This window comes from Vanessa cardui, chromosome 10, assembly GCF_905220365.1.
Source record: "Vanessa cardui chromosome 10, ilVanCard2.1, whole genome shotgun sequence".
NCBI classification, from domain to species: Eukaryota; Metazoa; Arthropoda; class Insecta; order Lepidoptera; family Nymphalidae; genus Vanessa; species Vanessa cardui.
The window spans coordinates 8,919,807-8,946,892 of NC_061132.1; the positions used below are offsets into that span (position 1 = coordinate 8,919,807).

A 27,086-nucleotide genomic window follows, 5' to 3' on the forward strand; every position below is an offset into this window, starting at 1 on the left:
TGTTACGATAAGCGTTTACATTTACGTTTTAAGCATTACTAAGATGTACTGACGTTACGATATAAATACTAAATAAAACATATACTATGTTAAACTAAACTATAATTCTTAAGCATTAAAGAACGTCGTATTATGAAAAAATACTTTTCTTAATTTGAAATAAAACTACATTTTTTAGTTAGCATGTTGATCAATAATTTGTTTACTAAATATTATATAATATCAGTATGAGATAAAAAGTAAAAAAAGTAAAGTAACAACTGCTGAGATAAAGCCTCCTCTTCCATTATGGAGAAGGTTTGGAACATATTCCACCACGCTGTTCCAATGCGGGTTAGTGGAATGCACGTGTGGCAGAATTTCGATGAAATTGGATACATGCAGGTTTCCTCACGATGTTTTCCTTCAGCGAGCACGAGATGAATTATAAACACATATTAAGCACATATATCTAGTGGTGCTGGCCTGGGTTTGAACCCGAAATCGTCGGTTAAGATGCACGCATTCTAACCACTGGGCCATCTCAGCTTGTAGAGATAACTTATTATAAATGCAAACAAAATAACTTTGATATATACCTGAAATATATTAATATATTAGAATAACATGTTACTATTAACCGCGTTAGGACCGCAAAGGTATTCTGGCAATGAAATATTAAGATCAATGTCGTGAATTGGCGTATAATGTATAATAATTAATTAATAACATATTCAAATTGTTTTTGTTAATGTAAACTTCACTTGTTAATAAATGAAAATGTAAACAAATCTAGGAAATCACTATTAAAATATTTCTTATTGTCGTACTGATTTGAAACTTAAATGCTCCATCGAGATTAACTGACGATAAAACTCACGATTAAATCAACTTTAAATTAATTGGAAATCACATTGATTAACTGTCTAATTTTTATTTATACTTTATCATTTAAATAATCACCTTTTCTTATAATCCATATAACAATTATTTAATATCATTGCTAAGTTAGACGCATTTCGTTATGAGTTAAGAAAGTGACAATCGAACTTGCATAAAAAGGTTTATTAATAATCCACATGCACAATAAAACGTAATAATTATTACTATTATACAAACAAATCGGAACTTAAGTATAATATCTCGATTAATAACACGGTCGTTATTTATTTCACAAGTAACTAAAAGGAAACTAGAACAACAGTATCGATTTTCAAATTCGAATTATGATAAAAAAAAAACCAAAAGAGTTTTTACTTGTCCTAATAAATGTAAAATTAAAAAAAAACGTTATTACTTTATTCCTTTTCACTTTAGACAAATAATGATTATTAAGAATAACTCTTTTTCGAAACACAATCACACTGTAAAAGTAAAATCATAAAATAATGCGCTCGTTTAATTAAATAATTGAACACCACACGCAGTATTAAGTCCAAAAAGTCTGCCATTGAAATTTGTATCTATCATATTCGCCTATTATCAATGGCATGTCCCAATACTTTCACGCGCGAACTACGACCACCCCCTCTGCGCACGCGCCGAACTATAAAAACACGCTCCCGCCCTCATTTCAATCAGACGCAAGTTGCACTTCAACATAGCGATTCCTGGAAGACACAAGTCTTTCAGCAGCGCTATTAAAAAACAAAACTCAATATATTATATATAAACTCTTTCTTTCTTTCACTTCTGTGCTTTAATTCTTATTTCAAAATGAAATCCATGGTGAGTACACTTTTTTACTATAATTTCTTCTTCCGCTCTGTATTTCACTACGAAATATTCTACCATTCTTATACTATTTTTTAATGATTAATGGTCTAATGATATAGTATACATCACTTATGCTAATATTGATATATTTCGAATGATTAAATGCGCGCCGGTGGTGGTTTAAGCGTTGTGACTTAATTTATTGCCGTATCTCTTATCGAACTAGTCGCTGCACTTTGTTAGCAACCTCGCCTTATACAAAGCTGCGGGATAGCTTAGCTCTACCCGGCCCGAGCAAGTCTATAACCTAATTATATGGCAGCACAACAAGCTGTTTCTTTCACAAGCTTTCAAAGCGATAAACGATCGATATAATTCTGTTAACAGCGTCGGAATAAATGTTAACATTCTGTAGTGTAAATTAATTTATAATTTACGATCGATTTTATAAATCTATTTGATAAAAAATATCATTTTTAACGTCTAAAACTCAGTTAATTTCCAAAATAACTTTGACGGATTAGAAATGTATACGAAATATATACGAGCATGCTTTTGTTTCCGCATAAATACCTCGTGGTTTTCTAGACAAAGTATTGTAATGCAAAAACTGAAAACTGGACGTCAAAATAACAAAATTGACATAAAGTCCAAATAATATCCCTTTAACACCAGAGCTCTAGAACTGACATATTACAATAACTGGTGTAAACTAGCGTAACGACTATGTCGTAAATTAAAAAGTTATCGAGAGTGCCCGTGCGCCCGCGCAGCACGCGACTTGCGGGTCATTGTCACTGAAGTATTTTTTTATTTCGCGCTCCACTTGTAATTGTTTCCTCATATGAATACAGCACGCTCATGCTTATTTAAGAATTAAACTGTGATAAAAACTACTTCGATTTATGCTTTTTTCATACAAAATTATAAAGTAGAGTAAAGTACTGTCCTTATAGTTTCGTTATTACTTTAAAAAAACTTGTAAAAAGTTTCTAATACTAAATCAGATTTTTCCAATCACATGTGCAGATAAAAATAACCACTATTATATTTAACCAAAAAAGTATCAGCAAAGCCGCAGTTTCAATATAAATCAACTATTGATAGAGTTAGCAACATTTTTTTTTTGTTACAAGGTTTCAAGCGTAGCGAATCAGAGCACAAATATTCCCGCGAACCGACGCCACCCTGCGCGTGCGCGTTTCAATGACATTGAAAGTTATCGATTGATGCAATCCTTAGAAAATGCGTAGCGTGAAATTCTTTGTTAGAAATTATTAATAATTGTAGAAAAAAGTTTATTATTATATAATGACGTAACAACTACATTCATTGCATTATGATATTATTCACTGTAACATCTAAACTCACTTATTTTCATTGTTTGCAATTCAGATCTAAAAAAGGCTCAAACGCCGATACTGTGTTTTGATGACATATAAAATAATGACGTTTTTCTATGATCTAATTAAAGTTATAACTTAGAACCCGTAATTACAATACTACTAAGTACGAAAGTACATAAAACATATGCACTGTTAAACAAATCTTTCATCCTTATTTGTGTCGTATATATAAGTCATCATTTACCTCAGTACTGTCGTCAATTTCAAGAGCATTTTCAAGATTAAAATAAAAAATCGTATGTTAATGTGCAATCGCAATTACTACGTAAAACGTCCAAATATAGTAAGGTGAACGCTTACAGCTATCACCAATTAACTCGTTCTGTCTGCTCATAATCCATTTAAGCATGCAATGTCAAATGGACCAGTACGAGCCGCAATATAAACGTCACTTGTATCTTAATCTCGAAGCAATAAGGTTGAGGTCTAATTTATTCATAACGTTCACGCATCGTACATCAAATACTTAGTGTCGATAACGACTTTATTTGATGTGCTCGACATATAAATCTAATAAATAATTAGCTACAATTGAAACGCTTTATCGTAAACTATTTGTATGTTTATTTTGTTTGATAAGTGGTTCTATTCGTAAAGAACTCTCACGTAAAAGGGTGTAAGGGTACTGAAAATTTATCATTTGAAATTGTTGAGTATATGATGTATTGAATGCCCATGGAAAAATATATTCCGGGGACTACCGGATAAGTTGTTTGTTATTGTCGTTCGCCTCGCCGCTCACTGGCTTTTTGTCTGCATTCCATTGCACGCTAATTTAGAAGGGCAGGCCTACGCGTCAACTCGAAGTATCGATATTCCAATTATATCAAATTATAAAACGCCCACCTCTATTAAGAACTGTATCTGAACTTCGAAATTAAATACAGTACTTAGTATTTTCACGATTTTCATAATTACCCTTCGAATATTAAATTTTAAAGCTAAGCCGACTTAAAGTTCTAGAAACACATAGCACAGTCATGATACATATAAAAAAAACAAATGTCATATTGATATGCGAGGGAAACCAGTCACTATGTGGCTGTGGGCAGGTCCGGAAGGCTGGCTTCCTGCTTCGTGACCTTCGGACAGCCTTCAGACCTTGACGCCATTCACTTAGTACTGCTTTACTTTTATTTATTGTCAATTATCTACGAAAGCGTCGACTTTGCTTTGTTTTGCGCATGCTGTCATTTACGCACTCATATATTTTTTGTTCAAGACCAGAACAGAATAAATTAACTTCTCTTAGTGTACTCTAGGAGTCAGCTCGAGTGAATTGTTTTTTACGTAAACTAGCTAACAATTCATGATCGCGAATGATTTAATTTCACCTTCATGCACAAGATCTAGAAGAAGGTCGAAACGCGAACACGTGCGATTTTATCAGCTATTTTGTAATTTCACGTGCTTGTCTTACATTTGTAAAAATAATTAAATTACCTTTGTTCTCTTTTTCGTGTGAAAATCTTTACATAATTAAATTATCTTAATAGATTTTACAAAACATCATTTGATTAGTCTAGTTATTTGACGTGAGTGATGTCTAAATTAGTCATTTGATTATCTCACTCAACTGGCTGATCGGATCGGACGTGACCACAAGCCCTGACATCATTACGTGATTCTGAACATAGGCTCGCCACGAATTCCATAATAACTCTATTAAATTTTCATCCATATTAGCTTTCACGATACATAACGTATACATTTTTCTATTCCCATCATTAATCAGTATAATTATATAGCTATCCATCCCATATTGTTACATAACTTCACATATAGGGCTTAATTCGATCAATCGTACCTATTTCATATTATTATATTTCATTTTGTTTTATATTTCCAATAACATAACATTAAATTGCTTTATAATAAAGCCATTTAGAGTTGATGCAATGTTGAATTTTAAAACTAATTACGTGTTAATTTTATTGCATTTCAACTGATAATTATATATTTTGTTTGTCATACCTATAATGTTCTCGTATCCTTATATAGAATGCGCTGTAGAATGAGTGCGTAGTACCTATCACTACATACTTCCAAGCCCACTCGTTAACATTGATACTATTTCTCACAATACAAGGGCTCTCATTATTTATTCAATAAAAAAAAAAACTATTCTGAAATACCGGTATGTAGTAAACACTCGAGTTATGCTGTTTTACTGTCGTTAGTCGCTTTTAAAACGTTCAATATAATTCAATTAGTTTATGATCATTTTGAAATGTAAAAAATGTACCATTAATAAACCTTTTTACACCTGAATCGCGGCATGCAGGACTCAGGGTTTTCTATCAGTAACAATTTATTTGAAAATATACAACCTTATTTATAAATATTAACGATTGATTTGAAATTGGAATGAAGACATAGACAAAAATTGCATAACTCCTTTAAACAACAATTATGTATAATATTTTTTCATTACTTGTTGTTGTTGTAATTTAATATATTTTTTATTGAAACATTTATAGTATAATAATTTATTTCAAGTACTAGCTTTGATATCTACCGAAATTTACGTTAATGCTATAATAATACATTAGCAGTTAAATAATATACAATGTAATTCGAACGATAAAATTACAATTTACAAGACATTTTTGGACAAAAACTCAATTTACATAATAAGTGCGTAATTCGAGGTCTTTTTATCGGACTTTTTGTGATGTTAATTTTAATGTCATGATCTTAATGTTAATGTACTATTCGGTACTTATAAAGAAACTAATTATAAGAAAACCATCGATGGAAAAGTTTTATACTAGTCAATACCCGAAAAAAAACTTTGGTTTTTCATGTCATGTTTTCTTTACAGATCGTTGTAGCTTGCTTGGCGGTGGCGTGCGGAGCCCATGCTGGATGGACCGGCCCTCCAGCCAACATTGCGCTGTCCCAGGATGGCCGCAACATCTTAGACACACCCGAAGTAGCTCAAGCTCGGTCAGCCCACTACGCTGCCCTTCAAAAAGCCGCTCAAAACAACCCCAACCCTCAAGATGATGGCTCATATGATCCCCGCTGGAACAACGAACAATACTGGCAGGGTGGTGAACAAAAATGGAACGGTGCTCAAGCTCAACAGTGGAACGATAACTCCGGACAATGGAACGACAACTCTGGTCAATGGAACGACAACTCTGGCCAATGGAACAATGACGCTAACCAGTGGAACGACAACTCTGGTCAGTGGAACGACAACTCCGGTCAATGGAACGCTGCCCCCGCTGCTCCCGCATGGAACGCTGCCGGACATGCCCCCGCACCCGTCGCTGAGACCCCTGAAGTAGCCCAGGCCCGTGCCGCCCACCTTGCCGCTCTCTCTGCCGCCAACAGCGCACCCAACAACAACGGACAGTGGAACGCCCCCGCTCACAACCAGTGGAACGCTCCCGCTCACAACCAATGGAACGCCCCCGCTCAAAACAAATGGAACGGTGCTCCTTCCTGGCAGGGACCTCCCGCTCAAATCAGACTTGCCCAAAACGGCGCTGGTATCCTGGAGACCCCTGAGGTTGCTGCTGCGCGCGCGGCTCACTTAGCGGCCCACTCACAAGTTGCCCACGCTGCTCCCGCCCACCCCCAGCAGCACTGGTGATTCGTTTCCTTTCTATTCTTTCCGGGTAACTAAACTTCTCTCGGGTGTCACGCTCTCAGAGAATGCTAGTAAGTGACACCCTAGAGACACTTTTAGTTCCTCTTTCTCCTTCGATCTCCTCTTCGTTTAGTAATATTTTCAAAGTGCTAGTGCGTCAGACTATTCCTTCCTGTAGCTTTTGTTACTTCTCCTAAGAAATTTCTATTATACGAACATTTTGTACATAATAAATAATTATATGTATGCATAAACGAAATATAATAAACAAAAATAAAAAAAATGATTTATTAAAAGAACCTTGTCTTACTTAAACCGAACCCTAGGAAGTTTAAATTTACTACTTAAATACAAAAAACAATTACCATTTAACTTTAAACATTAAAAAGTCTAGCTTACTTAATGATAATAATTTTGCAAAAAAATCTTAAATTTCAATCTTTAAAAGAAATAAATGTAGCGTACTTTAAGAACATTACCCACGCAGCCTCAAATTATGATATATGCACCTATCTTTCTACAATGAAATAAAAATATATATATGAAATACTTTCACCGAAATAAAATAGCGTGCTTCAATTATTGAAATTGTTATATAAAACATTTTTAATCGCTGACACGACATGCTATATACAAATTGTGGACATCATGTTAAACTAGCTGCTCAGTATTAATCGATATTTACGGATAATACACTTTATACAAAGTGTACTTGCATGCAAATGTCGAATTAAGTATTATAATTAAAGCACTAAATGCTGTTTGTTGTATTTACGGTGTACTCGGACCAATAATTACTTGGATGAGGTCAGGACGACGAATACCTGTAAAATGTGTAATTTTACCATCGAAAGTAAACTAAGGTGGAACAAGGTCGATTTGTCATGTCCGCCATCAACCGATTAAACCACAAACATTGACAATGTGGAATTACGTTGGATCATGGAAATTTGTTGCTTTTCGTTTTTAGTCGTACTGAATTTGCTGATAGAACAAACACAACACGAAACACATTTGCTTTAAAACCTTATAAAACAATGGTCACTAAATATAAATCGAATATCAAAAAAATGCCGATGGATAATTCTAAAGTGGTACGTTAATTATATATAAATACGTTTGGGCTTTAAAGTTAATTAACTCCAATTATAGAAAAAAATATTTGTTAAGCAAAGTTAGAGGCATGCGTCTTGATTTCGAGTAATGTGATTAATGATACAACGATTAATTCAATTAAAAAATGTTTAAAATTATTTAGCAAAAGTTCTGGGCCACTCAATCAACGTCAAATCCCTGGTATGACTGGAATACAAACAAAACGCCGAGCCGTAATAAAACCGAGGTCAGTAAGTTATTAAACGAATTGGTTTTAATCACACTAAAGCCTTACACTATAACAAAGTCGCTAACTTCTCGTTAAGAGATTACAGTTCATATGTATTCTGCAAGTTCAATATTTCAATAGTAAACTTCTTGAAAGTGTGATCGATATATAAAGTATATTATGGTAATTGAATATTTTATCAAAAAATTTTAATATGAAACCTTTTTTTATAAGGCTGAATAATTACTTGCTTTGCAAACTTTGCAAAAAATAAAAGTCTCTGTGCCCGCGATATTGTACGCGTTAGATTTAACAAAAAAAAATTGTAGCATAAGTTACTCCTTATTATATCAATTATGTGCCAGTGAAAGTCCCGTCAAAATCTGTCCAGCCGCTCCAGAGATTAGCCGGCACAAACAGACAGACAGACAAAATTTTTGAAAAAATGTTGTTTTGTTATATGTGCCGTGTATACATACATACACGCATCGAATAAAAAAGGGCTATTTCAATATTACAAACAGACACTTATTTTTTACATAAATTCATGCTAAGAAGCCTATCAGTAAGCAATGTGTCAAACTGTATTCATACTATCCAAATTCTAAGCTAGAAAAAGTCCAAATTCTAAGTTAATAGTCATATACGTGTGATTTTTTAATTGCACCAAATTTTACACAGGATAAACCCTCAAGTCAACTTAACTTTTATCGGTCATTCGGACAAGATCTTAGACAATATTTGTTAACCTCTACGCTGCACGGTCTTCGCTACATCGGTGAAAAAAAACTAACTTGGTTTGAACGGTAAGCAAATGAAATAATGTTGAACTATTATTGTGTGAAGGTGAATTCCTTCGCGTATAAATCAACCAGTTCCATTTATATTGTAACGCTAGTAATTATTTTTATAAGATAGTAAAGTATGAACAATTTCAATACCAGTTATTGTAGTACCACGTTTAGAGCATTTGAGCGTTTGAGCAGGTATACGTTGTTCTCATACTATGTCACTAAGAAACAAAAGAGTTAAGAGAATTAAATAATTTTCTTGATTATGTGTATCAAAGTCAGAAGTTACAAGTGCGTGTGTACAACACGCACTTGTAACTTCTGACGACCTCCGTTGTCGAGTGGTGTGTACACCGATTTTCACGGGTACACCACGCCGACGACCCGGGTTCGATTCCCGGCCGAGTCGATGTAGATTATTATTAGTTTTCTATGTTGTGTCGGGTCTGGGTGTTTGTGGTACCTTTGTTACTTCTGATTTTCCATAACACAAGTGCATTGCGTAATGTATGTGATGTTGTATTGCTTAAAAAAGAAAGTGTGATACCAATCACTATTATAAAACATAGTCGGCCGGCCTCGTCTGTCTGTCTAATTCGCGATAAACTCCAAAACTACTGAACGGATTTTTAGGCGGCTTTCACTAATAGACAGTGGGATTCAAGAGGAAGGTTTATGCACATAATTTATTAAGGTTTTCGTATAAATAAGTTGAATTAGAACGACAATTGTTAAACATGTCGGAAAAATTCAAGCCGTCAGGGAGTTTTCATCGGAAAGGCTATCTGATCACTTTGAGATATAATAAATAATGTATGGGGAGAATATTACAAATAATAATATTTACATATCTACAGATCTACGTTAAAAAAAACTTATGTCCATCCGTCCGAAGCTGGGACGGGCCGCTAGTATCTTATACATGCCCTTATATTTTCACATACATAAATTACAAGTAAATAAAACTTTTAGGTTTTAGGTAATTCACGTCATCGATAAATAAATCGTGTACCTACCATTTAATTTAAGCCCAAGAGAAATGGGGCTTTCGTTAAATGCCATCGCCAAATTTGAAGAATCCTTGTAATACATTCGTGCATTAAGGTTAAAAAAAAAACGCTGAGTTTCATTCGCCAGTTCTTCTCAGATCAGGGTATTTTCTTTTCCGAGCCGATGGTATGACCATCAATAAGAAAGTGTAATACTTCTATATTGAATAAAGCAATTTGAGTTTGAGTTTAAATTTGCTAGTATTGATGACCCAGCCTGGTACCTTTACCTAGAGGTATCTAGATACCAGACTAACAAGGCAGTCTGAAGCTCGTAATAGTAGTTTCGTTATTTATACCCCATAGTTAGAATCTGACAGCATCGAGAAATGTGATTGAAAATTTATATATTTATATTTAAATTATTTATAAATTATAGGTTCTTCTGGTTAATCGCGTTCGGTAGTTCCTTGATATGCGCAGGATTCTTCATTTTAAACGTTTACGCAAAATGGCGCATGTCACCTATGATTGTAAGCATTAATCCAGAAAACATGCCTCTTCATAAACTACCATTCCCTGCAATCACGATCTGCAATGTCAACCAAGCTAAGAAATCTGTTGCTGAACGATATAAGAAGTTTGGGTAAAATATATATACTTTTATATGTACAGTTTTTATTTTAGAAGACATACGGTCGAAATTGAACGCTGACTTTGTATAGTACGACACAACTTAGATGTAGCATCGGCAATGAAAGCTGCCTATCGCGCCATTCGACGCTATTCGTCGCTATAGATTCTCGCGTCAGTTCAACCCGAGAAAGCAAGTGTAAAGATCATATTCACACAGTGAGGGTGGTGCCACCGGTGCCCAGGCACAGGGCGTAGACTCTCGGGGGCGCAAGCATAGACAGACTGAGCAGGACTATTGTTGTTTTGTTTTGCTCTTGTTAAGATTCCGCTGAGCCTCTAGTACTCAACTCCAATACTAAATCAAATTATATTGAATCCAAAGCTAAAACTGCTGGTAAAAAACTTAGCATCCACAATAAGGTCAAACAGTACTTCACACCAGAACAGCTTCTGACTCTTTATCAAGCCCAAGTCAGATCGTGCATGGAGTACTGCAGCCATTTATGGGACGGCTCTGCTAAGTACCAACTTGATACTTTGGATTCAGTGGATCGTCGAGCTAGAAGACTCATTGGCGACCAGACACTGGTTACAAAACTCCAGACCTTAGAACATCGTCTTAAGGTTGCCTGTCTGTCGGTATTCTACAAGATATATTTCGGCGAGTGTGCTCAGGAACTATTTGATTTGGTTCCCCCGTCACCTTTTTACAAAAGAACTGCGAGGCATCGAAAGGATCTTCACCCGTACGTGGTTGACGTTGACGTATTTAAGACACGTACGAAACGTTTTGCTTCCTCGTTTCTGATACGCACCGCCAAGGTCTGGAACACCCTCCCGACCTCCGTTTTCCCCACCACCTACAATATGGGTACCTTCAAGTCCCGAGTGAATAGGCACCTTCTAGGCAAGCGCGCTCCATCTTAGACTGTATCTCACTTTCCATCAGGCGTGATACAGTCAAGAGCTAGCCTATACATTTAAAAAAAAAAATACAAACGTACTTACATGCTAGTATCATTAAAAACATACATCGCGCTCATTTTATTAGCAGCGCACGAGCGTATTTGTGTTTAGTGTTTATCGTTAATAGGCATCGTTAATGGGCATATCATTTGCAGTAGTGATTCTGCGTTTAAGTTTTAGTGAGTGAGACATTAAAATAGGCAAAGGGTCTGCTTAAATAGGGCGCAGTTATAGAAGTTCGCACAGGGCGCAGAAAAGGCACTGTATTCAAATATGAAATAAATATTGATAATTTGGGATAGCGTACTTAATTCGGATGTGATCGGTTTCACCCATGCTACATCTAAGTTGTGTCGTACTAAAAGTAATATTAGCTATTTCTTACACTATCATTATACTAGCAATGTTCTGTCTCTTGTTAATACACTTGCCCACTCACAATTCGAACCGGATTAAAGCATAACGATGAAAGACAAAGTGTCATTGTTTTGCAATTCGTAACATCGTTTGTTGATATAAAACAAAAAGGGCTCGAGGCTTTGTGCACCGTAACTAATTATTATTTAAAGTGTCAATCATCGGTACATATTTAATGTGTAAAAAAATACTATCTGCAGTTTTACCATCACAATTTTCAAAATAAATAACTAATTTTTTTATTCCCTTTGTTGATTTTATTGCCTTATCTTTCATCGTGTGTAAATTAATCAAATCATTTTTTCTGTTTAGCGATTCGATCGACAAAAAGCTATTAGAAAGTCTGTGTTCAGATCAGACGGATGCTGATATTTTTGAAGATAATATTGCTGGAAGCGCCGACTGGGACCATACACGCTCCTTTCTTATCAATGTTTGTACTAAATTCCAATTATAAAACTCATAACTCTGCCAACTAGCTAACTCAGTGCTACTACTTATAATAGAAAACCTCAACATATCTTGATGTCTTAAGATTTGAACCTAGGACCTTATAAGAAAATAGAAAACAAAGCCATTCAGGATATTGTATTTAATAAAAATGTTAAAGCATAAATTACGTAAACGTGTATACAAATTTACATTCTGAAAGAATTGCTAGAATGTGTTATTATTTTATGTCGTAATCGACGGTGAAAAAAATATTTTAGGAATATAACAATCTGTAAAAAGTAGTAAAATTATCTGTCTCAATCTAAATCTTATTATAGTATTTGACTTAGATTTAGATTTAGAAATCTTTCTCGCAGAAAATATAAACTGTAATAACCAATATACTGCTGCAACAACCTACACTTATCTTGAAAAAAGTCATAATAACTTCACTTCCATGTGGATTTGAAAAATATATTATGGCGCGAATAAAATAAAATTGTTGGTATTAAAATAAATAGGACTTTGTATCTTGAATGAAATCATAATATACTTGTATACAATAATATAGGTAACCCAACCGTGCAACGAGATGTTATCGTTATGTATTTGGAATTCAGCGAGTATGAATTGTCAAGACCTGTTCAACGCCCAGCTCACTGACGAAGGTCTTTGCTGCACATTTAACGTCGTCCACCGGGAAAATATGTTCCGGAATCCGTAAGAATTACAATACCTAAGGCTACATTCACACACAATCCGTTTGCATTGGTTCTTTATATCGTACATGTTATTTTTGGCGATAGCGATAGTTGAATGAACGAGTTAAAGGGCAACAGTATTCCAGGTTCCGTAAAAAGTACCGATCCATCAAATATAGCAGGTTTTTACTGTCTTGTAAATGCGTTGTAATTGTAACATCTTGTAGCGAAATATCCGTTAAATACGACCCGTCTGGATATGTATGCACTTAGTTGTTACTTAGATATTTGTCTGTAGTTTTCAATGCCAACCCCAGGAGTTTTCATGGGTATTTTTTTATGTTAAAGTTGGCGGACGAGCATATGGGCCACCTGATAGTAAGTGGTCACCATAACCCATAGCCAATGACGCTGTAAGAAATATTAACTATTCCTTACATAGTCAATGTGCCACCAACCTTGGGAACTAAGATGTTATGTCCCTTGTATATACTGTTATTTGGCAGTAGAATAACTGATGAGTGGGTGGTACCTACCCAGACGGACTTGCACAAAGCCCTACCACCGAGTAAATTACGATTAATTACGATAGCATTCTAATTTAAATATAGAATAGTGATATTTAAAATGGTATCATATATATAAATAATCACATCAATTTTCCTTTGTAATTATTGTAGTAGAGACCTAAATGACATGAACATAACATTTCCTCTACCGTCCGTGGATTGGACTCCAGAAAGTGGATTCCCGGACAATGCACCGCCAGACGGATTCCCTTGGAGGGCACAGGGTAAGTACATATGTAATTTTATTTTTACTTTTATAATAGTTCTCAGTGTTATGTTTTACATAAAGAAAAAAATAGGTTTTAGATTTTTTTTAGCATTTTAAAATGTTAGCAATTAGAATTTACTTTTATGTCTGACTTTTTCACAACAGAACTTAATTATATTAGACACCCACTAGCTACTCAGTGCCTGAACATATACGGCTCAAGGCTTTTAAAGCCAAAATGACGTAAAAATAGTTTACCTGTCAATACATCCTTCCTGGGACACTGTGTTCGTCGCTAAGAATATATAATAATAAGAATCCCCAGATTTAACTTGGCCAAGATAATGTCAAAAAACATTACATAACAAGGCAAATTACTCAATGCCCGATTATTATTATATAATACTAGATTATTTCCGAACCTACGTCAACTGACCATTTAATTCAACGCTGTATGATGACGATTCAAAGCTTTCATGAGGGCACTTGAAAGTATACCTGTTTATAACTATGTAAAATTGTTAATAAATTGTAAATATTCAACGCTGCTAAGGAATCGGAACTGATCATGGTCTAACATTGGTGTTAGATGCTAATGTTGCTGAATACTATTGTGCGTCTACCAAAAGCCCTGGATTTAAGGTAAGTGTTTTTTTTTTTAATTTCATTAGATCCCGTAACCTTTGAAATACCTCTGTCATATCCTGGCCTCATTATTGCTCATCTTTATCAGTTATTAAAATAAGAATGACATCAACTGTCATACCTCAACAAAGAACTGTTGCAAATTTAATTAATGAGTCGAATAAAAGTTCAAGGATATGTATTGTTATTGGAAAAAAGTATTTAATATTTTCGTTAAAAAAATATTGTTTACAAGGGACATGAATATCGCTTTATAAATTAAAGTGATAACCTCGTTTGTCAGATATGCTGTCTATCGAAATCCATGTTAATTAAAAATGAATACGCTAACAAGTACGATGAAGTATAAATAAGTGACTTAAATAAGACCGACGGTCTGTAAAATCAGCTGCTTTTAAATTATTTATACCAAAGAACAATAGTAATAATTTTCCTTTCAACATTACTAAGACCGAAAGTAACATACTTGTAAAGGATTAGACAAAATATGTAACTGTTTATATGTGTAGCTTTTAGACTACAATGTTAAATTTTAATGATAATTTAATAAATTCTAAACAAACTTTTAGCAAATTTGCTCCATTTCGTTTCGCGATTTTCTAATTATGTCTAGGAATGAATAAAAAGTATAATTTTAATATAATCTATTTGAATTGAATCCTGGCCTACAATATTGACGATGATAAATATACAGATTGAAATAAAACACCAACAGCATAGACTTCCCATTGCATTCTTATTCTTATTAATATTATAAATTTCAATTTCAAGTTTATATGTAGTTTTTATAATTTCTGAGATTTCGTGAGTAATCAGTGAGTGTTATTTCGTATTTGTAAATATAGATAGATTACTTATAAATTAAAATGCATTAATAAGTTTTGAGACACTTTACATCAAGTGTAAGACAAGTCTGTAAAATAATTATTTTCTTATATTTTTAGATACTTCTTCATAATCCAACAGAAACGCCGAACATAGCAAAGCTTGGGGAAGTTTATGGCCCCGGGATTGAGGCTCGTGTGTCGATACAACCGAGGATTCTAGACGCGCAACCATCTTTGAAATTCATTGATATCAATAAAAGACTTTGTCTATTCTCTAGTGAAAAGGAATTAGTCTTCTATAGGTAATTATCGTTGAAAGATAAAATCAAACTACTTCTATAATAGTGCTTATTTTCTACATGTCACCAGCGGCAATATCATCCAAAGACGAAATAATTCTATGAAAATTCTGTGAAATATATTCGTAGTCTCTATCAATTAACCACAACCCAGAATTTTCAAAGTCTACTGAAATTCCTTTATACAATATTATAGAAGCATCACACTTACTTATTAATAATGCCCCTAATATACGTGTTTTCCTAGTTTAGGGTTGTCATATCCTTTAGAATATAGAATCTAGTTCCTTAGCAACGTATTAATTGTTATGTCATTACAAATATATATATGGAATAAAAATGCGTTATAAAATTACGAATAATTATTTTATTTACTAAAAACATATTAAACTGGCGACGAGGATGTCAAACACCGTAAAAAAATACAAAAGATTAAGAGCCTCCTTACGGGGTAATTTAACAAGAACAGAAAATTACAAATTTACAAGAAAATATTACGGAAGAAGAAATAGATTCACGACTTTACACTTTACAAGAAAGCCTTCAAAGATTCCACGATGCACAAAGAGAAATTGAACTTGAAACGGAAGAAGATCAATTAGAAGAAGAAATACTATACAGGTACGAATTTGAAGAACTTTACACAAAATTGAAAGTGAAACTGTTACTTTTTCGTAGATATAATAATAATGAAATAGAAAATAGATTGGAAAATATTGAAAATTTAGGATCAGTTAAAAGTTATACCCGCAAAGAATGTGCACCAAAAATACCATTCCAACCATACCAAGACAAATAATCCTTTAAAAATTTTGCTAGGAGATTATCCGTATATTTGTTAATGAATAATATTAACGATACGAGAATGAAGGTTTATACATTACAGTCCACACTTTCTCCAGAGTTACACGAAAAAGTATGTGACTTATGTTCACCTGAAGATCCTCTCGATAAATGCTATGAAGACCTTATTAAAATATTACAAGATTACATTGATCCAAAACCGAGCGTGTGGGCGATGCAACACAATTTTATTTCACGTCTTCAATCACACAACGAGACGGTAACTATCTACGCATCAGAATTAAAAAGACTCTCATCTTACTGTGAATTTAACTGTCAAAACTGCAAAAAGAATATTTCAGAAAATTTTCTATCACTACAATTTATAAGAGGATTAAAAGATGGAGATATACGTATTAAGATATTACAAGAAAAAGAAAAATTACAATTTTCAGAACTAATACAAATCGCGGCGTCAATAGAAATGGGTAAGGTAGATAATGCCGCCATGACTAATATTCCAGGTCAAGAAAACAACAGAATTGTAAACAAAATAACACCTTCCAGAAATAACGTAACGTTAAACAAAACGAGTAAGAGAGATACATTAACAATTGAAGATTTAAAAGGAACCTGTTTCCGTTGCGGAAGAATAGGACATAGAGCTAACACGTGTCGTTCATTACATGATACTTGTTATAAATGCGGTAGAAAAGGTCACTTAGCTAAAGTATGTCTAAAAAGAAGAAATGAGGCCAATCAAATAGAGGAACAGTTAAATAACAAAATGGATGAAGACTTAGGTGAAATCAATATTATCAATGGTGAAATTGTGGATAAATATATGATAACAGTAAATATAGAAAATAGAAACATAAAAATGGAATTTGATACGGGTGCTGCATTGTCTTCGATATCCTTAAACGACTATAAAAGGTTACAAATAAATAGGAAAATTTTTAAAACAGATATAAAATCGAAAACTTATACAGGAGAAATTATTAAACCTATTGGAGTAGCATACGTTCGTTGTTACTATGATAATCAAAGATTTTATGGAAAATTATACATTATTAACAAGAATGTTGATCCAATTTTCGGAAGAAGTTGGATGAAAGAGTTACAAGTAGACATCGCTAACTTACATTCAATAGATTGTACTGATCAGAGCCTTAAGTTAGACCAGTTATTAGAAGAATATTCTACATCTGTATTTGGATCGGATATTGAAAAAATACCAAATTTCCAAGCCCATCTCAATCTAAAACAAATGTACAACCAATTTTCATCAAACCTAGAAGAGTTCCATACGCCTTGAAATCAAAGATCGATAATGAAATAGAAAGACTTTGTGAACAAGGCATAATAACAAAAATAGATCATAGCGAATGGGGTACTCCTATTGTTCCCATAGTAAAACCAAACGGTAGTATTCGATTATGCGCGGACTACAAAATTACATTAAATAAGGTCATAGAAGATGAAAAATACCCAATTCCAGTAATAGAAGACATATTTTCAGAGATGAACGGAGGTAAAATTTTTTGTACTCTAGATATTAGTCAAGCTTATTTAAATATGGAAATGGATGAAGAGAGTACATTGTTACAAACGTTGAGTACACACAAAGGCATATACAAAGTAAACAGATTAATGTTTGGGGTAAAAGTTGCTCCAAATTTATGGCAAAAATTTATGGATAAAATTTTACAAGGATTGGAAGGAGTTAAATGTTTTTTCGACGACATTATAATTCAAGGTTCTTCAGAAGGAGAATTATTACAACGAGGGAGAATTATTATAATCTCAGAGTTAATAAAGAGAAATGCAATTTTTTTAAGCAAAGTGTTTCATATTTAGGACACATCATGATAAGGATGGGTTACATAAAAGTATAGAAAAAGTAAAAGTAATTACAAGTACAGAACGTCCTTCTAATGTAAATGAGTTGAGAACTTTCATTGGCATGACAAATTATTACAATAAATTTATACCAAATTTAGCTACTATTTCTAATCCATTAAATGAACTACTTAAGAAGGGAGTTCCATTTTGTTGGTCACGTTCTTGCGAAGAATCCTTTAAGAAAATAAAAGAAGAAATAATAAACGAAAGATGTTTGATTCATTTTGATAAGAATAAACCGTTATTGTTAGCTACCGATGCATCACCTAGGGGCTTGGGTGCAGTTTTGTCACATAGACTACCAGATGGAACAGAGAGACCTATAGCTTTTGCATCAAGGACCTTATCATCAAGTGAAAGAAATTATAGTCAGATTGACAAGGAAGCTACAGCTATATTCTGGGGTTTAAAAAAATTTTTTCATTACTGCTACGGTCGAAATTTTATTTTAGTTACAGATCACAAACCTCTCACAACAATTTTCCATCCACAGAAAACCTTACCTACAATGAGTACTATGAGATTATTTCAATATGCTCACTTCTGTTCTTGTCTGGGTTTGATTACGAAAGCGAATACAGAAGTTCAGAAAGACATTCAAATGCTGATTATTTATCTAGATTTCCCGTCGAACAGAGCAATGAGAGTAAAAGAGACCAACACAGTATATATCAATTACAACAGTTAAGTACATTACAAATTAGCATAGAGAAAATTAAATCTGAAACAATTAATGACGAAGAATTACAACCGATATTACAAGCACTACAAACAGGTAAAAACCTAAGAAGTTTTGGCTACAATAATAATGAGCTAACAATGCAAGATGGCTGCATACTTAAAGGTACACGAGTATTTATTCCAAAAGGTTTGAGAGATATTGTGTTAAACGAGTTACATACTGGACATATTGGTGTAGTTAAAATGAAATTGTTGGCTCGAAGTTTTGTTTATTGGAGAAATATCGATAAAGATATAGAAAATAAAGTTAAATCGTGTAGATCATGCAGACTACAATTGAACGAACCTAAAAAAGTTGAAATACACCATTGGGAAGAATCTACAGAACCATGGCAGCGAATACATATTGATTTTGCTGGACCAATTTATGGACATTACCTATTTGTTATCGTAGACTCATATTCTAAATGGGTTGAAATAATTCCTACGAAAACTATTACAAGTTCATGGTGCATACAAAAATTAAAAGATCTTTTCTCAACTTTTGGAGCTCCTAACATTTTAGTATCTGATAATGGCCGGCAATTTACATCAAATGGATTCAAAAACTTTCTTACTGAGCAACGAGTGTTACATAGGACTTCAGCTCCTTATCACCCAGCAACTAATGGACAAGCGGAACGATTCGTTCAAACAATAAAAAGAAGATTAAAAACTATGGAACAGGAACGAGGAACCTTAATAGATAAAATAATTACAGTCAAGTGTTGCTTGCGACGAACCCCGGGGGTATGCGGGCGGAGTCCATACGAACTCATGTTTGGCAGAAATATAAGGACATATTTACATACAATATTTGAAAGAGATACGAATACTAGAGTACAATTAAAAGAAAACATAATTTTAAATAAACAATTTAAAGAGGGGAACAGAGTACAAGTTCGAGTATACGGTAAAAATAAAAAGTGGATTTTTGGAACAATTCAAAAGCGACTAGGAATATTACATTATCAAATAGTCACAGATGAAAACGAGATAATACGTCGACATGTCGACCAAATGCTTTCGGCACCTTTAATAGAACGTCAAATTGCGGCGGTGGGCTGTCATATCCTTTAGAATATAGAATCTAGTTCCTTAGCAACGTATTAATTGTTATGTCATTACAAATATATATATGGAATAAAAATGCGTTATAAAATTACGAATAATTATTTTATTTACTAAAAACATATTAAGGGTTACAGGCCTCTGTGAGATATGTATTTTGATATAAGAACAATAAATATATTTTGAATTGATTTTGATAATGTATGTGTGAATTCATTATCAAAATCAATCAATATGTTTTGAACATATCAAAATCACAACTATGTAAAATTTATTAAATCAAGCGTATATAATAAATTAAAATTAAATTGTAATTGATAGTCAAATTAAAAACTTCTACCGGTTCGGAATAGTTAACACCCTAACCTGAGAAGAACCAGAGAAATAAGCTCAGTGGATCTTTTTTTTGTCAAAATCGATAAATGACAATCAATTCAGTATTATATAATTCATTTCTTTTAAATTTGTAGTGGCAAGACTAATGATTGGTTTGTTTCACAGAACTTACACACTGAGGAACTGCGAAATGGAATGTGAAGCTCGTATCATGCTGGATGTTTGTAAATGTGTGCTTTACTACATGCCGAGTACGTTACATTTTATGCATTATATTTTTTTGTGTAAACTGAATACAAATAGAGACTACTTGTATACAATTTGATAAAGCATAATCAAAAACGCCATATTATGTGTACAGTTTCAGAAACTAATTAACAAAAATAGATAACAAATTTCTTACTACATCGATTTCAAATATAAAAAATCCATAGATACCTACCCTTACATTTATTTATGTATGTTTTGGAGAATAAAAAGAAAGGTTTTCAAATGTTTTCCACCAGTGTGTCAATGCGGCATGTTGAAAACACTCGTGGCAAATTCCATTCGGCACATGAAAGTTTCACCGTCAAATTAATTAGAAACACATGGTAGGGTTTTGTACCCGCCTGGATAGGTACCACCCACTCATCAGATATTCTACCGCTAAACAACAGTACGCAGTATTGTTGTGTTCCGGTTTGAAGGGTGAGTGAGCCAGTGTAACTACAGGCACAAGGGACATAGCATCTTAGTTCCCAAGGTTGGTGGCGCATTGACGATGTAAGGAATAGTTAATATTTCTTACTGCGTCATTGTCTATGGGTGATGGTAACCACTTACCATCAGGTGGCTCAAATGCTCGTCCGCCAACCTATTCCATAAAAAAAAACGCATTTAAAAATTGAGCGCAATTATTTACGTTGATATTTCACATGCTCTCATCGTTGAGCCATTTCGACTCTTAAGGGAAGATTACAAAAGCTAAAAATTAAACACGAGTCATCGACCGAGGTTTCCTATGAGCTCACTTCTCCATCTACCTCATGTGCCATCATCAGAATTAAGGATACATTTTCTTTTTGCGATAATTCATACATAAGCCTTTGTTACCCTTTTCATGATCTACAATTTAAGTGACATAAATTTGTCTAACTTAACGTTGTTCGGTGTTAAAATATCGAACAGGAACATAAATAAATACAAATTTTAACAAAAAGAAAAGACCGACTTCAACGATATCACTATTTCAAAACAAATTAATATACGCTAAAAAGTAAAAATAATAAATAAGTATTCAAATGACAATATTGATTAAGAGTTCTCCTAAGTAAAATAAAATAAAAATTTAAGACTACGTAAAAGTCGGTTTATGATTAGATAATGAAGTTACAACTATTGTTATATTTGGAGTCGGTGTTAGCCAAGAAAACCCTACAATATATCCAGCAAAAATTAAACGAGAATACTTTAAGAAATAATTGATAACCTCCTCCTTTTTGAAGTCGGTTAAAAAATAACGAGACACATCAAACATCGAAGTCTGTTAAAGAATGTCATAAAATTTTAATAAAAATTTAACAACTATTTTCAGAAAATAAAACAACTCGTGTATGTGGCAAAGGAGACGCTAAATGTTACGGCAATATGAAGAAATATGTTCCCCGTGGTAATATATTTAATAGTACAATACAAGTATTTACCATGCATACACACATACACACGTTATATCATAACTAAGAGCCAATCCACTTGCCGGTCATCCAAACCTAGAAGACATCACTCATTTCTCCGAAGTTGATTTGTCATTGGGAAGAGTAGTAATTCCTCATTCCAGTAGAAATCAAATTCTGTTCAATCAAATTGCATGTCCAATTTCACTTGTGTATGAGCATCTATTGCGTCTTTCGCGTGTTGGGCACGAATAACAGAGAATCTGCATTCCGAACCCTTGGTAGCTCCACTTAATACAGTCTATTAAACGATGATTCAAAAGTGCTTGTATAGGTAAGCCTACTTGAATAAAGTATATTTTGATTAGAATCTGCAAGATGATCGATTTGTACAAATTTATTATTTCACTTATAATCTTTGAAGAAGAAGGTGCGAAATAATTAACAGGAAAATACTGCAATACAATATATTGCACAATATAAATGTGCGGAAACACAGGTCTGCTCCCACTCTCTATTTCAAAATTCTCAATCTCTCATAATTCCCAAGTCCAAAAAGTGCAAATCGACAGAGTGAAGAACGATGTAACAGGCCAACTGCTTTATTTCCTTAAAAAAAACATCTGTTCAGGAATAACTTTTTATTAATTTCGTGTTTTCTTACGCCACTTTTGATAAACAAACAATCAGACAAAAAATAAATAGGCGTTGTTAACAGGGCGAGAAAGTGCTTGCGAGGAATGTCTGCCGGCATGCACGGAGATCTCTTACTTTGAGAGACCTAGCAGCGCGATGCTAAGCAAATTTCTCGTGGGCCACTACATCCAGAGCATTACCCTAGCGCAAAACAAAACGCCAGAATATTTCACGTACGTAATAATTACATTTTAGTATATTTTACGATACATACCCAGTTTGTTTATGACCAATACGTATAACAGTGTTAATATGTGATTAGGAGTCCGCCATTGTCCACACTCGAAATCAACATTTGTTTTTACATTTTACTAATTTTGTTTTATTTTTAAATTATTTTTGTTTAATCCTAAGCTTTCTTTATTTTTGTTTGTGGTGTACAATAAAGTATATTCATTTCATTCATTTCAATATGCGAATTCCTGAAATTTGGCGCACATTTTAATGCCTTTTTCCTTCAAATATAGTACTCTATATCCTTTCAAGTATTAAATAATATAAAATTAGTTATGAGTACTTTTGATATATTGTCTTGTTACTTTTATTTCAGTGAAAACATGTTAGTGATTCATTTTTACTTCGAAGATAATTCATTCATGAGATTCACGAAAGGAGAAATATTCGGACTCACCGAATTTTTATGTAAGTCTTTCTTATTATACAAATAAAAAATGTCTGGTAACCAACCATTTAATTAGCACTCGACATTAAAGAATAATAAAAAAAGTTATCTTATCTCTTGATTGACGGCGACGTAAATAATCGTATCACACCAGAAATAGTAGATTTTTATACGCAATAGAGCAACTATTGCTTAAAAATGGTCGTGGTGAAATAAGCCCCAAACCTTCAGGTGTTATACCTCGCAATGGGAAAGTAATAAACTGTTTTCATTTATTCTGCCAAATGCTAATTTACTCGTCTTATTACAAGACACTTAATTTTAGAAATGAGAAAAATGGAGTTTGAATTACTTAACGTATTTATATTTAATTATAAACAAAATAAAATTTTAATAATGGAAAATTTAATAAAACAGAGGTTTATTAATGAATTTCTTATGAAATAAAAAAACACCTGGTGTAGCGTCGGAAAACATCGGAACGCCGTCATAATAATTTAATGCGATGATCGGTGTTCATTTTCAATCTTTTAATCATGTAAAATTCCTATTGTTTTTTGTTTTCTTTATTTTTCTTTTTTCTGTTATATTATATAGTTATTATGTTTATAAATGACTATAGCATAGGTCAAAATTTTTTTTTGAATGATATCCCTTATTTTTTTTCAGCGAACACTGGCGGACTTCTCGGTCTCTGCATGGGTTTCAGTATGATGAGCGCAGTAGAACTCTTATACTACATCACATTACGCGTCTTATGTGTTGCCAGACAAAGCAAGTCTATACAACCATTTCATAAATAAATGTTTTCAAACTCAGTTAAAATGTTTCATTTAAAGTTAATTTTAAAAATCAGGAGCAGAGATGGCCCAGTGGTTAGAACGCGTGCATCTTAACCGATGATTGCGGGTTCAAACCCAGGCAAGCACCGCTGATTCATGTGCTTAATTTGTCTTTATAATTCATTTCGTGCTCAGCGGTGAAGGAAAACATCGTGAGGAAACCTGCATGTGACAAATTTCATAGAAATTCTGCCACATGTGTATTCCACCAACCCGCATTGGAACAGCGTGGTGGAATATGTTCCAAACCTTCTCCTCAAAGGGAGAGGAGGCCTTTAGCCCAGCAGTGGGAAATTACAGGCTGTTGTTGTTGTTGTTGTTGTAATTTTAAAAATCAGATCTTTTGATATCTGCTAACAGCATACAGATGGTTTGAGACAATAAATAGTGTATTTAAATTTTACATTTTATTCTGAAAGACATTATTATATTTTCTTACAGTTATTCAATCAGTCTCAGACAATTGTCTGTTAATTCAATGTTGGCAACACAACTGTTTCCATTTTGTCTATTCCAAATTCAAAATTCCACATTAAACTGAGACAGATACAGCACAAGGATACACACATTGTAGAGCCTTCCAAATATTCCGTTTATGAGAAAGAGCAACATGTCATTCGTTTACAATTTTAGTTGAGATTGAGATTTACCAATTTCTACATTTTTTTAGCATAGCTTTACCAAATACTAACCAAAGACACCTAATAAAAATCTTAGGTTTTAATTTCAGCCAACATTAAACTTTCAATACTTGATAGTTCATTTTATATAACTGTTCTGTTCACTCAATGTTCACTTTAGCACTTAGTTCATGATTGCTGCCTTGGTTGTCCTTGTTGTGGCGGCGCAGGGGGTGCGGGGGGCGCAGGCGCGTCCGGCGGTTGCAGGGTACGCGTACGCCGTCGCGTGTAATGTTGCCATAACAAAATAGCTTGGTCATCCATAAATTTGCAAACCTAGAATAAATAACAATAAGCCTATTAATTTTAACAAAAGATACAATAACAGTGACTGATATTGAAGAGTTAATTAACAATGAGATAAGCAGCATTACATAATTGGGGAAATTATAATAACCTATTGACTGATATATAGCATTAGGGTATTGTAATACAGAATTATATTTTATATTACTTATATAGTAAGTTTTATTGCTGGTACCTTTCAGTGCAAGGTGTTCCTTTCAATAACCAAGTGTAATAGTTTTATGTTATTAAAGGAAATCTATTGAACTTTGTATTTTTATAAATTAATATCAGTAATAACACCAACCTGAGCAGAGACACATTCCCTCCTGAATGCTTCATGTTGCAGTAATTCTAGGAAGTGCAAACACATGGGGTATTTCAGATAACGAGCATATTCAGGTTCACGCCAATACTGAAGATACTTCAGGTAGTTAATGAATGGCTGCTCCTTGAGATAGCCACGTTGTGCTAAAACTATTACAAAAAATAAAACAAATTACATATGGTACCAATAAGTTTTTGTTTTATTTTGCTGGATAATTGTTTATGTTATTGTTAGACTAAAGGATACCTGATCATATGTGGTCACCAAGACCCATAGACATCAGCTTTGTAAGAAATATTAACCATTCCTTAAATATTGAGTGTTATGCGTCTTGGGGTTGCAGTTACATCTAGCTTAGTCACTGTTTAAATTACCATTTTTTTTTGTCTAATCAGACACAATCTTGAATTCATTCATGCTCTAGTATAACATTCCACTAAAATGACTTTATAACTTCATTTTTATTTTGCCATTTGATATTGATTCAATATAATTTATGAGCTACTTGCTTATCAAATATGTATTATTATATGAACAATAGTAACACCTTAACTAGATAAAAGTGTTTAGTAAACTAAAATATAACCTAAATACCAAAACTAAGTTAAGATGTTCTTAAATATAACAACTTCGTCGAAGAAGAGCTCTACTGTCAGCATCATGTTGTCATTTGGTGGTAATTGTGTTATTATAAGAAAAACAGTGTAAATGAAAAAATAAATACAGAATTTCATCGAAAAAGAGCTCTACTATCAGCATTATATTGTCATTTGGTGGTAATTGTGTTATTATAAGAAAAACAATGTAATAAAAAAAAATACAGAATTATAACTTACAGTGAATATAATTAGGATTGGCTAAGCACTGGACAAATTCAAGTTCCACTTGAAATCTGATTCTGTTCTGTTCTTCTGTTTCCATGACTGAAATAAACTAATATATGTTAAAAAGTTCATGTTACAACTTGACTGCAATTAACATACTTACTTATTATGAATTATCTGAGGCTGGCAAACACAAATTAGTAAACAGCACTATCAACAAGGAATAATATAAATAAACATTACTGTTTTTACCTTTTCCAGCCATCATTTTGTAAGGTTTTTTATTTATGCGCTTTTATATTCAAACAAAATAAAGAATTTGTATCAATTCAACTTTCAACATCAACGTTTAAAGAGCAAAATAATAAATAAAACTTAATTAACTAAATGAAAGTTACAAATTTCAAAACAATCTACATTTTCATCCATATCAAATAGATGATTCAAAATTATATTTATACAAAGATATTATTTACGATTGTATTCAATTAAGCAACAAGTATAAAAACTTCGGGATTGAAACTGCAGCCAGCTTCTAAGTTCTAACTTTAACCTTCTAATAACTGACAAGTGTCAAATGTCAAATTATAAGTGATTGCTGAATTTATTTCCAAAGACTATAATATAAATTCTATAGTCCACAGTTAAAGCTAGATAAATTAATCTCTATTGTTTATTAAAAGAATATTAATTATTTAGCGTCTCTTTAATAGACTACCAAAAAAGAAGATTTCTTGGAGGTATTAGTATCCTGTTTAAAGAAGAAAAGAAATGATCAGAAAATTGGGCTATATTTGATTTGAATAAATAAGGAAATAATAAAAATACGTGTG

General features: G+C 33.1%; 3 protein-coding genes across 6 annotated transcripts; 2 read left to right on the forward strand and 1 right to left on the reverse strand.

Annotated features, from left to right (window-relative positions):
• The first annotated feature begins 1,503 nt into the window (after positions 1 to 1,503).
• On the forward strand, positions 1,504 to 6,998 carry LOC124532996 (pupal cuticle protein-like). The gene is made up of 2 exons (XM_047108146.1): positions 1,504 to 1,707; positions 5,926 to 6,998. Exons 1-2 carry the CDS (start codon positions 1,696 to 1,698, stop codon positions 6,703 to 6,705), a joined length of 792 nt encoding a protein of 263 aa, XP_046964102.1. The 5' UTR covers positions 1,504 to 1,695; the 3' UTR covers positions 6,706 to 6,998.
• Positions 6,999 to 7,556: 558 nt separating this feature from the next.
• LOC124533190 (pickpocket protein 28-like) lies at positions 7,557 to 24,110 on the forward strand. 2 transcript variants are annotated; one of them, XM_047108364.1, is made up of 13 exons: positions 7,557 to 8,044; positions 8,708 to 8,832; positions 10,246 to 10,452; positions 12,138 to 12,258; positions 12,829 to 12,977; positions 13,639 to 13,751; positions 14,289 to 14,377; positions 15,325 to 15,509; positions 20,487 to 20,572; positions 21,898 to 21,972; positions 22,695 to 22,845; positions 23,223 to 23,314; positions 23,964 to 24,110. In XM_047108364.1, exons 3-13 carry the CDS (start codon positions 10,325 to 10,327, stop codon positions 24,095 to 24,097), a joined length of 1,323 nt encoding a protein of 440 aa, XP_046964320.1. In that variant the 5' UTR covers positions 7,557 to 8,044; positions 8,708 to 8,832; positions 10,246 to 10,324; the 3' UTR covers positions 24,098 to 24,110. The 2 variants fall into 2 exon arrangements, with proteins under 2 accessions (XP_046964320.1, XP_046964319.1); XM_047108363.1 differs by lacking the exon at positions 7,557 to 8,044 and adding an exon at positions 8,057 to 8,209.
• A 429-nt stretch (positions 24,111 to 24,539) lies between these two features.
• On the reverse strand, positions 24,540 to 26,824 carry LOC124532853 (mediator of RNA polymerase II transcription subunit 31-A). 3 transcript variants are annotated; one of them, XM_047107959.1, is made up of 4 exons: positions 26,506 to 26,824; positions 26,266 to 26,352; positions 25,409 to 25,578; positions 24,540 to 25,092 (listed from the first exon to the last, which is right to left on the reverse strand). In XM_047107959.1, exons 1-4 carry the CDS (start codon positions 26,519 to 26,521, stop codon positions 24,946 to 24,948), a joined length of 420 nt encoding a protein of 139 aa, XP_046963915.1. In that variant the 5' UTR covers positions 26,522 to 26,824; the 3' UTR covers positions 24,540 to 24,945. The 3 variants fall into 3 exon arrangements, with proteins under 3 accessions (XP_046963915.1, XP_046963917.1, XP_046963918.1); XM_047107961.1 differs by having other exon boundaries at positions 26,417 to 26,824; XM_047107962.1 differs by having other exon boundaries at positions 26,266 to 26,362; positions 26,417 to 26,824.
• Positions 26,825 to 27,086: the final 262 nt, after the last annotated feature.

Bases quoted from the DNA above. Each gene is read 5' to 3' on its own strand.
- LOC124533190 (XM_047108363.1), top strand. The intron at 14,378-15,324 runs GTAAGTGTTTTT...TTATATTTTTAG, and splicing joins CCAAAAGCCCTGGATTTAAG to ATACTTCTTCATAATCCAAC. The intron at 15,510-20,486 runs GTAATTATCGTT...TTTGTTTCACAG, and splicing joins AAGGAATTAGTCTTCTATAG to AACTTACACACTGAGGAACT.
- LOC124532853 (XM_047107959.1), bottom strand. The intron at 25,579-26,265 runs GTAAGTTATAAT...TTTTTGTAATAG, and splicing joins CAATCCTAATTATATTCACT to TTTTAGCACAACGTGGCTAT. The intron at 25,093-25,408 runs GTTGGTGTTATT...TATTTATTCTAG, and splicing joins GGGAATGTGTCTCTGCTCAG to GTTTGCAAATTTATGGATGA.